We start from the raw sequence: 12,587 nt of genomic DNA, 5'->3' as shown, positions 1-12,587 counted from the left end.
GGGGCGGGAGCATAACACGCCTGCCTTTGGGGCTGCGGCACGCCCGAGGCAAGGGCTGTGCTGCAAGGGCTGTGCTACACGGGCAAGAGCAGACGATGCGGTGGCTTACGGGGCCTGACGGAGAATGTTTGAGACGGGAGGCGCAATGGGAGTTAGCCGAGGGGTGCAGAAGGTCATCGCCAAGTGGTGTCTCAGATGCGGCCTGTGAAAACATCAGTGAGTTTTGGGTGACAGCTTTGGGCTGAGTGCCGTGCATCGAAGCTGGGGAGGGGTCTGGAGCACAAGGCTGATGGGGAGCAGCTGAGGGAACTGGGGGTGTTCAGCCTGGAGACGAGGAGGCTGAGGGGAGACCTTATCGCCCTCTACAACTGCCTGACAGGAGGGTGTAGTGAGGTGGGGGTTGGCCTCTTCTCCCAAGGAACAAGTGATAGGACAAGATGAAATGGCCTCAAGTTGCACCAAGAGAGGTTTAGATTGGATATTAGGAAAAATTTTTTCACCAAAAGGGTTGTCATGCATTAGAACAGGCTGCCCAGGGAAGTGGTTGAGTCCCCATCTCAGGGGATATTTAAAAGCTGGGTAGGTGTGGTGCTTAGGGACATGGTTTAATGGTGGGATAGCAGTGTTGGGTTAATGGTTGGACTTGATGATCTTAAGGGTCTTTTCCAACCTAAATGGTTCTATGATTGAGTCAAGACAGGAGCAAAACAATAGCAAAAAGAGCAGCATGTCTTGGCAACCAAAAGCTTCATGCTGTAATATCAGCTTTTCTGAGTGAATGTCTCTACAATATGTATGTTCAATTCAAAGAAGAATAATCCACTGATCCATTTAGAGGATGAAGAGCTGTGTCTATAAAAGTTGTTATGGCTTAGTGAAAACAGAATGTTTTATTCCACAGTACATTTTGGAAGTATTTTACGTTATTTGTACATAGTATTCAGTGTTCATGCACTTAAACACAAATCTTTTTTTTGTCTTAAGTTTTATACAGACTTTGGTTTGGATACTACAGCTGGCTTAGTTATAATCACTTTAGAGTCGACACAAGGTAGCACATAGCTTGATTTATCTAGTAGTGGCACAATATAACTTTCCTGTGTTTATATAAATCTTCTGAATAAAGGTCTGGATAAGATACAGAACAACATTTTGCTTAAGGCAGAGAGCCAGCAGTGAGAAAGGTTGCGAAGAAGTGTGGATTTAGAAGTAACAGGGCTTTTTAGATGACAAAGAATCTATCAGGTCGGAATCTGTAACGTGTAAGGCCCCCCAAAGGTAAGATAAAGGGAAAAGCCTGCTTGAAATAAAGTAGGAGAAGCAGGGAAACATCTTGTGGGAAAGCATTCACTTAATAAAGAGGGTGGATCCTTAACTAATGCCTGTGTCTGAGGTATTTAGGTACAAACATTGTATCACTTTATTTCCCAGTTACTTTCCTGGTGAACCAACAAGTTCATTCTGAACGTTAGATTTGCATAACTTTCTTAAAAAAAAAAAAAAAATCAGTAGCTTTATCTTTACACATGGCACTCTCCTTGCTGGAAAGAATAGTGATAGAAGAAAGCGTGCAAAGGGTGTGATTGAGGGATTCTGTGAAGAACCAAATGAATGATGTTAGCTGTAACCAGCGGAAATTGGCAGTGTGTTAGAACTGCTGATGTTTTAAAAGTAGGAAAATAATTTAGGGTGATGTTTCTCAAATATTATAGAACAATTGGTTGCGGTGGTTTATTTTTGGTGTATCAGGGTGTTTGTTGCACAGCTTCCTACCTAGACAAACGCAATTAAGATCGATATATGTGTCCTAGTTAGTATAGATTTCCTATGGAGAAGGGGTTGATGGTTCCTGATGTGTGTGGTAACTGAACTATCAAAAGCACCCAGCTTTCTCTTGCGACTTTCATGCAGCTTTGCTATGATGAAAGAAATTAAGATTAATCTATTGCATGATAAACCAATTGGGTTAAGTTTAAAACACGTGTTGTCACTTCCAGGTTTTGCTGCCACATTCATTAGAAAGTCATATGATGTCAGAAGAGTTGAAATCACTCCCCTGGAGCAGAGGAAGGTAACTTTTGATACCCATGCTTTAGTGCAGGATCTGGAAGCCCACGGTAAGTGATATCTGATAAATAATTCAAAGGAAAACTTTCAGTTTAAGTAGTAAAACTTTTGAGTGCTATCAGTTTTCCTGAAGTACCAATACTTTGTATTATAAAATGTTCTGACAGCCTCTCAAGGATTAGATTTATCTTATTTGCAGCTGTAGGAAAGTTTATGTAGTGTCTTCCAGTCAAGGAACATAATGCAGTTAACAAATGTAAAGTAACGATAACGGTTAAAGAACAGTTTTCTAGCAAAAATGAAGCTTTAGTAGAAGTTCCTTCTACTAGCCTGCTAACAGTAACTTAAGGGGTTTTCTAACTAGAAATATTTGCAGCAGCGTAGTGTTGTGATACATTCTTTAATACCTGCACTTCTGTTTTGTGAGTGTGGCTGGCTGAAGTCTAGCTCCTGACAGCAGCTGTGAGTCAGAGCCTCCAGAAGAGGCAGATGTATGTGACACATCTCCTTCTACTTTCTAAGCTTCCAACTGTTTTCACCCTGAAGGTGTTTTGGGTGAAGTGTGAGTTTTGGGAACCTTCAGTGGAAGTCTTTTCACAAGCTTATTCAGTCCCTGAACCACTGTAAACTGATTAGTACCCAAAACATCCTTTCTCCTGGAGTCTCAGACTCCTTTTATTTATGCAGAATGTGGCTTCTACAAGGTTAATTTGACACCCGCTCAGTTCTTTTGTGGGAAGTGGGAAGGAACATTTGATCTCTCGTGTCACTTCTGATTATGTAAACTTCTGTCATATTCCTCCATCATTCTTTTCCAAACAGAAGAGTCCTAGCATGTTGAATTTTTCTTTCAGCAATAGTTTTTCCACACTTTTGATCATTCATGATGCCCTTCTGTGAATCTTTTCCACTTCTATCGCATCCTGTTTCAAAGGGGAGGGAACAGAGCTGCTGACGCTATTTGACAACTGAATGTCCTGTGGATTTGCACAGTGACATAACGTTGCATCTGTTTTGTTCTCTGCTCCTTTTCTTAGTAATTCCTAAGGCTTTGGTTTGCTTTATTGATCCCTACTAAGCATTGAACTGATACCTTCATCAGACTAGCAACTGTCTTTTGAAATCCCAAAGTCTTTCTCCTAAGTCTCAGTTGGAACTCTGTCCAGTCTGAGGTTAGGATTTTTTCGGCTCTTTGGGTCTAATGATAATGGTAGTTAGAGGACTCCTAATAGTCCACTAACAATGTTTATTTTTTTCATGCGTGTCAGACTTGTCAGCCTGTGGTTCCCTACATCTCTTCTGGAACTGTTTTTAAAAACTGGCACTGTATTTGCTGTTTCCCAGTCCTTGGGTAGCCGAGATGGGCTGCCAGATGTTACTTGTCCCCAGTACTAATTCAGCTATTTCTTCTCTGAGTTCCTTCAAAACTTGTGGGTCTGTTTGGTGCTGGTACATTGTGTTGTTACTCAGTTTAATTTGTTCCGTAACTGTTACAAATACTTCAGTACTACAGTGATATGACTCCGTAGGTAAAACCTATGCGTACCACAGAAGTGAGAGAGGCATTTAGAACTTCTCCACATTTTTTAAACTTCCAGGCAACAAGGACAGTTTTCTGCTATCGAGGAAGAACAAAATAATGAATTGGCAAAAACCTAAGCAACCTTGAAAATTCAGAGGAACTGAAGCAGTACTATCACACCTCTTAGTGGAAGGAAGGTGTCATAAAGCATGCATAGCTTTTTTAGTAATGTAAACCAGTGGTGCAGCTTGGCAGTACCAGTATTTTAGAAGGGAGCAGCAGCATATTTCTCTACATAATTTGCCCTGAAAGCATTTTTCAATGAAAAGGTTAATTGATCCCACTTTATAAAACGGGTCAATTGAAATACAACACATCAGAGAGACTGCTGGAAATAAATCCTCAGGTCCAAAGCTCTCAGCACAAAATCAGATATGGTGAAAATGACAGCTTTTTGTGGTGCTTTTTTTCACTATTCACCGCACATAATCTTTAATGCTTCAGAATTGCACCAAGCTATGGACACAGTGTAATTTTTATCACCAGAAAGCGAAAATCCCAGTTTGAATTCATCCTGCAGGCAATGGATACGGCAGTTTTAAAATCAGGTTTGCATGTGTTCCTATCTGTACAGAACATCCCAATATATGGAGGCTTACTTTTTAATTTTATTATTCTATAGGATGCATGCTTTGTAGCTCAAGGTAAGTTTGGCTTTAACAGAACTTGCGAAAGTTCATTATAAAGTAAAATTTTGCTGAATTATTTTTATAATGCACAAACAGTTAAAATTTGGTGCTCCTGTCAGCTGCATGCATAGGCTATTTCAGTATACTGAAAGTTAATGTGCTTCAGGTTTTTGCGGCGCTAAGTCTGTGGTTTTTCTAGTTTAAAAGTCAGTGACTGGCTTCTTGCTGTCGGTTTTCAGTAACTGTGACTTCCCATTTGCCACTGTAGTTAGGTACATGCTTGAATGTCCCAGTTTATTAGGTACCTCTTGCTGTTCTCTCCATCCAGCTTTCTGCTATTACCTGAACTTGTCATCCTTTCACTGTCTTCTAGGCTTTGGGAAGGAGCAGGCGGAGACCATCGTATCAGCATTAATAACCCTGTCGAATGTCAGCTTAGACACAGTCTATAAGGATATGGTTACACAGGCTCAGCAGGTAAAAAGCAATCTGTGGTGTACATACACAGCGTTGTGTAGCTATAATGGCTCATCTTTGTGAATTTAAAAGACAAGTGAGCAACTCTCTGTAGTATTATGAACATGTCACCAAGAGAGGTTTTCCTAAGCTTGGAGGTGGTGTTAAGAATATGTTAATTAAGAACTCTTATCTTAATTAAGAATATCTTAAACCTTTAATCTCACGGGAGTGTTTTCCAAATGCAGCCACGATGTATAAATGGAAAGCAGACATTGCTTCATTTGTTACTGGAAAGCTCTGTAGTGAAACTAGTCTTTACAATGGGTGAGGGCAGAAGAGAGATTCAAGGAGGGGGTTCCTGAGGCAAAACAAGACCACCTAAGATATCAGAAAATGTTGGGTGTTTTTACTGAACTTTAGTGAAGATGTCAACTCTGTTCTGAGATAAGCTATTTGTCCTGGTTTTCTGTTAATAAACTAAAAACTACTTTAGAACAATTTCATTATTTTATTCTGCATCTCAGTCTCTAAAGCTACGTCTATAGCAAAAGCTAAGTGTGGCGAGGGTGTGGGCACAAACACCACCACAGGCTTGTCCAGAGCCACTGCGGTGCCTTGGCTTCGTTTTGACCTGTGCCAGCTCTCTGTCTCCCTGACCTGGGCACAATTTACATGAAAGTACAGGGCCCAGATCTGTTCCCACCAGGCAGGGTGGCCAGAGCCATCCTGGTTTAGAGGGAAGAGATTTTAGCCCTCTGGACATCATCCGTGGTGCATCGTATGCCCTCGGGGGCAGAAGTGGGCTCTGAATTAGGCAGCTGTTGGTATAAACCTACCTGACGGCACTGGTCAGGTTGGCACCTCAGCCTGCGCTCCAGCAAAGCGTCGAGGTGTCTCCCTCACTTAGACATTCATGTTTGTGAACATATCTGGAGGCAGTGAATCAGTTAAGTGGCATTGCTGGGATTTTTTGTTGGTAATAGAGGTGGTGACAAGTTTCATTTTAACAAATTGCCAAAGTAAGAAGAACTTCAGTTTTTCTTGTAGGCTAGACATCTGGGCCAGGATAATAAAGCTCTGATGCACAGTAATGGTTTTAATAATTACCCAGGAAGGATGTGCAAGCTGAAATTACATGCCATTCTTCTTCAATGAGTTAATGCAATTAAGCATTCATTGCTATTTTATTTAAACTGCTGAGCCTTACTTCCAACAAATTTTTATCTGACTGGCATTTATTCTTAATAAAAGCTATCTAACTTTTTATCTATACATCTCAGAAGACAAGAACCTGTGTCACTGCTTGTGGTTTGGTTGGGGTTTTTTTTATCAAAATGGAAACCTTCTTTTTGGAGATTCTGTTATACGTAAAGAAAGTCAGTATCCCAAATATAATTTGCATAGAATTGTGTTAGGCAGAAACACTCATTTTCATAGTGTAGTCAGTGTTGAGACTGGATGTTTTAAGACGGGATGAGGCAAATTAGCTCCTCACTATAAGTGCAGCTGAAGTTTTCCCAGGAATTGTAAAAACTTCATTGTGTTCAACAGAGTAGTCAGCCTTCAGTGGAAGCTGGGTCAGGGCATATTTTAACGAATTTAGTTCAACGTAGGATCTGAGAAATACTGTTTGCTTATAGTCTGAACAAGAGCTCTTCGTTTTGCTGGCTCTCAGCTTTAAAAGCAGAATTCCACAGAGAGATGTCATTTTCTGCACTAAATAGTAGGGTGACTTTCTTATGCTAACTAAAGGAGTATTGCTTTCAAGATTCTAAAATGCAAAGTTTCTTCCTTTATTTTATTTTCTTTTTTTTTTTTTTTACTCTGTAGTTTATAAATAGCAGTTGAATTCTGAACTCGTTAGTCCAAACACCACGAAGGCTTTTTTTGTTGCTTTCCGGCAATGTTTTCCTCGTGTGCCTCACAATTTCGATGCTGAGAGAACAGTGTGATAGTCATATCATTAAGTCTTTGGCGTTTGATGACTTTGTGGGCAAGAAATGGAAGTGCTTACTTAGGAGCTGGATTCAAACCAACAATTAAGGCTTCACAGGCTACTGAACGTTCATTGACAGTGGAAGTGAATGAACCTTTAGTCTCAGGTCTATTTCACTTTGTAGCTACTTGGACTAATACCTCTGGCTTTTTTTGCTTAAATTCAGAGTTGCTGTATTAAAGCAACAAAAAAAGCACAAAACCAAACCCTCTTGAGTCTTTCAAACAAACTGCAGCTATAAAATTCAGTGCTTCTGCCTCTTCCTTGTTGGAGAGTCTTCCCACTTTTGTGCTTTGCAGCAACTAATTTTGTAATTTCAGACTTAAAAATCTTTACTTTCCTTTACTTGCCAGAAAGTGTGCAACTCAATCAATGACATGTCTTATTATTTCTAAGGAAATAACTTTACAGCAGATAATGGCGCATTTGGACTCCATTCGAAAAGATATGGTTATCCTGGAGAAAAGTGAATTTGCAAACTTGAGAGCAGAGAATGAGGTACTGTTATCTTTAATTAAGCAGTTAAATTGTAATATATTTTGCATTATACCTGTTGTACATTTATGTGGAAGAAAATATGAATGTAAAAGTAATTATGGAGACTTTTATCAGAGTTGAAGTGTTTGTAGATTACAACTTCTGTGATCACATAAAAATGTATTTCGCGTGATGAGGCTTGCTCAGTTCTTCTGTGAAGGAAAAAAGAATCTACACATCTTGGAATAGTCTTCTGTGTTTTTGTTTAAGGGGGATTATGGAAGAGTCTTGTCACCACTATCTGTACAGCGCAGGGAGAGTAGTCAGCCATTTCTTTGCAGCAATTTAATTCACTGGTCATAGAGACACGTTTTGCTTTTGCTTGACAGCATTTTGGTATTTTTCATCTGTCTTTAGTCTCAGAATAATGAGTTCATCATTGTTACAAAGTAATCCCTTTATTTCAAGCAATATTCCAAGCAGATTATATATGGCTACACAAATGGAACACACCGGTTAGGATCTTTAATGAAGAACAAATTGCCCTGTGGGGAGAAAAATCACGGAAGAAGACTTGCATGCGTGCGGTGGTAGCACTTACATGACTGATTGATTGACTGGGTCAGCAGTTTTCTGAATTTGTAAAATCGTGTTTTATTTTCCTCCTCTGCACCTAGAAAATGAAAATTGAATTGGATCAAGTTAAACAGCAGCTAATGGTAAGTAAGCAGCAAGTACCTACGCGCTCCTATTAGGGAAAGTGAATAGTTATTTTCATAATCTTTATTTGCCTTCAAGAATGAAACCAGTAAAATCCGAGCTGACAGCAAGCTAGACATAAACCTGGAAAGGAGCAGAGTGACGGACATGGTAAGCTGGTCTGTGAAGGTACCTTTACTGATTCTGTGTCTTGTTTTCTGTTACTACAATTGTAATTTATCTTTTATCCACAGTTTACAGATCAGGAGAGGAAACTGATGGAAGCAACTACAGAGTTTCATAAAAAAGTAAGTACTGAACAAAGCTCATTTTGTATTGGGCAGGATTACAGTTACACCTTGCCTGCTGTGTAAACCCCAAACTCCCGTGATAGTTAATAGATTTCGGAATGTGGCAAAGCAAAAGGCTGGGCTGCATTGCCCACCTCTGCTGTACGTGTCTGTTGCCCGGGTCCGTGGGACTTGCACTGAACGCCGTTCAGGCAGGAGGCTCCCAGCCCTTGTCTCTCGCTTCCTGAGCGTTACCCAGGCTGTGGTAGGTGGGGTGTGGGCTGCCGTCCCGCCCTGCCCCGATAGTATTGGATGAGCTGATCAGCTGTAGCTGATAACTTGCCAAGCAAGTATTCCGGGGGCTGGAAGTCCTCAGAGCTGCTGGCAGGCACCGAAGCCTGAGAGGCTGGAGATGGGCACGTCCCATCATCAGCATCTCCTTCCTTTTCTTGTGAATGCTCAAAGCTTTGTTTTGCGAAAATTTAGGGATCCTATCTGTGCACTGTAGAATGCCTCCTTTTGGAGGCACTGGCATATCAGGAACAAAAGTCTGTACAACCTGAGTTTTCTCTTTCTCTCTCTCCTCTTTAATATTCTTTCTGGAGCATATTAAGTATTGTTCTGTGTCTTCAAGGTCTCTTACCAGTTATGTATTTTACTTCAGTGATAGGTGGGAAATTTGTTTCTCCTTCATGCTGCTGGTAGCATGGTTTTGATGTTTGGCTTTGCAAAGCTGAAAGGGCCTGAGATGATTGTAAATATCTGCTATCTTTTAATGTTTCAGGATTCAAGTACCAACAGTGTTATCTCGGAAATCAGTAACAAAATTGACACTGAAATAGCTTCCTTAAAAACACTCATGGAATCCAATAAACTTGATACAATACGTTACTTGGCAGGTATGTGATAGGCAAGGGGGTGAGTACCAGTACTGCATTTGGGATGTATAAAATTTTATTCAATATATGCAAAGTGAATTTGAGAAGTCAGTTGTGTAACAGCAGGCACCTGGGACTGAGATGTGACAGAGAACACAGAAGAGGTGTGCAGACACTGCTACAGCTGGACTAGGATTGCACCTAGAACTGGGATTAGGAGGAACATGGACATGATTTATTTTATTTTTTTTTTATTAAGAGTAGGAAAGAAGCCTAAATTCCTTGTCTAGTCTGACAGCACCTCTGCTTGCTGCAGGGCAGCATTTTAAGTGGTAGAGTTGCTCCAGTTCTTCTGAGTTTACTGAAGTTACCCCAAAGGTTTGCTGATAGCCAGGCCTAGTCTGCATTACCAGTGCTGCCTGCCGCTCAGTCCTCCGCAAACACGTAGTTTCAGTGTGGCAGTACTGGTGCTTTCCCCTGCCGAGCAGAACAAATTACAGTCTGATTTGAGATTGATCTGTACGTAACCAGTGAAATTTTTATTGTGCTGGAGCTGGATAAAGAGAGTAATGCATTACATATGGAAGAGAAAACAAGTTCAAAGGGAAACGTAATTAGCTTTATTCTAAGACTGATTGAAACAGCAGCCTAACAAATCTGAGAGACAACTTGTCAGGCTTGAGAGGTGCTGCCTAGATATCCTGATCTTGGGTCACATATGTGTTAGTTCATTGTCATGTTGTTCAGTGGGAAATCATTTTAATTACATCTAACGCAAGACCTGATACAGCCTCCTCTCCGGGAATGTGATTTCCATAGGTGGGTGACAACAGCAGAAGGTACTGTAGCCTGTCGTAGTTATTCAGGAGCGTCCCTGAAGGTGCAGCTCCTCAGGCTGCTCAGCTTGACTCCCATCTTGACGCCTGGGCAGCACTACTGTGCAGGATATTACACCTAAGACAAGTCATTGTCTTCTAAAATTACTGTCACACCTGCAGCAATTCAGGAAGCTGAGGAGGCTCTGCTCTACAGTTGTTACCATGCTTCCGTTTGTAGTTAAGTTCCTGTATGTACAAGGTGATACAATTTAGCATTCAGCTAATTAATTACTTTTTTTTTTTTTTTAAACAGCTTCGGTATTCACTTGCTTGGCAATAGCGCTGGGATTTTACAGGTTCTGGAAATAGATCTGACTGGAATGACTGCGTGAAATACAAATGGAGGAAAGGACACCCAGGCAACATCAGCCAGACGATCACGTGTGCGCTGTAGATAACCTTGGTACCTTTTTGTCTTGATATTCATGCTGTGCACTAAAAATGTTGTCTGAAGATCAAAATAATTGGGGGGGGAAGTAGGCAGATAGCAATATTTCATTGTCCCCTATCGAATACTGTATTTATTTCAGAGGATGACTTATGCTAAATCAGAAAGTGTTTCCTAATGTGTTTTAGAATTAATTTGGTTTCTTTTGGAGGATTCTCAAAGGAACATTCTCACTCTCAGCTCCTCTCAAAATGGCAATATTAAACATTTGATATGCCCTTCAATTGGGGATACTATTCCTAAGTTAGTTTTCCCAATAGGGAAATACTAACGCCAGATTCCAACAGATCTACTCCGATCCAAGGAAATTAATCTTAAATATAGGATCTGGATTTTTGCCTTCAGTCTGTCTCTCCTTTTTCTGACAGATTGAAGCCTGTCCCTTTGGGGGGTTTTGTAATTTATATATAAATACACACTCCGAGGCCTTCACTAAAGAATCCTTGTTTTTCTTGAAAACTGGTTTACATAAATTTAAAATCTCGTGTAGAACTAAAACATCTCCATAGATCTGTTTGTTTAGTCTCTCTTGCAATTTCGGTAGCCTGAGGGGTCAGCAGAGTGGGAGAACTTCTCCTTTTGTCTTTCCAAGGGGAAATGCCTCTGCTCTCAGCACCTGTGTGCAGCCCTGGGGCAGAGAAGTGCTCTTAACTCCTCCCTTCCAGTAGTGCAGCGTATTTCCAGTAAACCCTCGCATCTTTACTGGGCGTGGGATCTGGCTTGTAACATGGGAACACTCGGCATCTCGGTGGTGCCAGTGTGGTGGCGGTGGTCGTTGTCCTCCTCCCACCTCTGCACTCCTCTGGACTGTTCTGTAACCCGGTGGGGGACGCTGACTCCCCTGACCTCTGGTGATGGCCTCTCCACCTTCTGCAAGGACTTCACAACTCTTGTTGCAGAGGCGGGATGCAGCAGGTGGATGCCTTCCCAAACTGAAGCAGTTACACCTTCTTGAGTACAGATGCATTTGCTTGGTTTGATTCTTTCAATAAAATAATAAGAAAAAAAATCCTTCCTGGATTAAACTTTTAAGTAAGAGGAGACCCTTTATGGGCTAAAGAGTATTTAGTACTGCTTAGTGGCAATTGTTTTATTGCAGTTTTATTCTGTTTACAGTTGGACTTGCTGGTATCCTGTCAATTCTTATATGCCGTGCATTAAATTATTATCATCTTCACTTAAGAAAATAAAATTAATTTCTTATATTTGCTTTCTGACTATCTGAGAGACTTGAACAAAGATTACCAGACTGTAAAAATGTGGCTTCTACAACAGGCACAGTGCTATCACAGTGAGAGTTGAGGCTGCTTTTTCTGTTGTCCATGTGTTTGTCAAACAGGCAGGGGTGCTGGCAGCAAGGGTCTCGGCAGGCGGCTGACAGCCGCATGTGTAACTGTTGTGTGTTCAAACCCACCTTATTGTAAGCTATAACCATTTCTGAGGTTCTCTGAATCGTAGAATCGTTTAGGTTGGAAAAGACCTTTAAGATCATCAAGTCCAACCATTAACCTAACCCTGCCATCCCACCACTAAACCATGTCCCTAAGCACCTCATCTGCCCGGCTTTTAAATCCCCCCAGGGATGAGGACTCCACCACTTCCCTGGGCAGCCCCTTCCAGTGCTTGACAACCATTTCAGTGAAGAAATTTTTCCTGATGTCCAACTTAAACTTTCCTTGGTGCAACTTGAGGCCATTTCCTCTTGCCTGTTACATGGGACAAAAGACTGCCCCCCACCTGGCTACACCCTGGTAGCTGTAGAGGGCAATAAGGTCTCCCCTCAGCCTCCTCTTCTCCAGGCTGAACACCCCCAGTTCCCTCAGCCGCTCCCCATCAGCCTTGGGCTCCAGACCCCTCACCAGCTTCTTTGCCCTTCTCTGGACGCAGAGTGACTCGGGTTGGCCTTTTGCACTGTTCCAAGGTGAGAATTCAGCACCAAGGGTGATGTAGGAAACAGCCCATCTACTGCAGCTTCTCACCACCATCATCCCCTACGCACTGAAGCGGGCTCTAGAGCCTGGATTTTCCTCTTTAGCTCTGATACAAGGCTTATGCTGTTAGTGTGGCGTGCTCTGTCTGCGCACACAAAACCAAATTTATTTTTTTTTAGTACCTTTGAAATTCTCAAGAAATTTAAGTTTCCTTTGGTAACTAAGGGGAGGGCAGATCAGGACTCAAGCACTA

The 12,587-nt window shown here is 41.5% G+C and overlaps 1 protein-coding gene across 4 annotated transcripts in view; it reads left to right on the top strand.

Annotated features, from left to right (window-relative positions):
- The first annotated feature begins 11 nt into the window (after positions 1–11).
- CCDC90B (coiled-coil domain containing 90B) overlaps positions 12–12,587 on the top strand; it is a 17,193-nt gene continuing 4,617 nt past the window's right edge. For 2 of the 4 annotated variants that reach the window (XR_004842470.1, XR_004842469.1), the window contains exons 1-9: positions 12–216; positions 1,998–2,117; positions 4,652–4,755; positions 7,130–7,231; positions 7,888–7,929; positions 8,009–8,080; positions 8,164–8,217; positions 8,984–9,098; positions 10,209–10,358. Coding sequence is in view for 1 of the 4 variants with exons in the window: in XM_035897855.1 (XP_035753748.1) it covers positions 96–216; positions 1,998–2,117; positions 4,652–4,755; positions 7,130–7,231; positions 7,888–7,929; positions 8,009–8,080; positions 8,164–8,217; positions 8,984–9,098; positions 10,209–10,264 (786 nt within the window). In the remaining 3 variants the exon portion in view is untranslated. Of the gene's footprint in view, positions 217–1,997; positions 2,118–4,651; positions 4,756–7,129; positions 7,232–7,887; positions 7,930–8,008; positions 8,081–8,163; positions 8,222–8,983; positions 9,099–10,208; positions 10,534–12,587 lie in introns of those variants that run through there. The other 2 variants (XR_004842471.1, XM_035897855.1) reach the window with 2 other exon arrangements.

This window comes from Egretta garzetta, unplaced genomic scaffold (assembly GCF_000687185.1).
Source record: "Egretta garzetta isolate BGI_Z169 unplaced genomic scaffold, ASM68718v1 scaffold20, whole genome shotgun sequence".
NCBI lineage: Eukaryota > Metazoa > Chordata > Aves > Pelecaniformes > Ardeidae > Egretta > Egretta garzetta.
The sequence above is the reverse complement of the archived record's forward strand: the minus strand, read 5'-3'. Positions and strand labels throughout refer to the sequence as shown.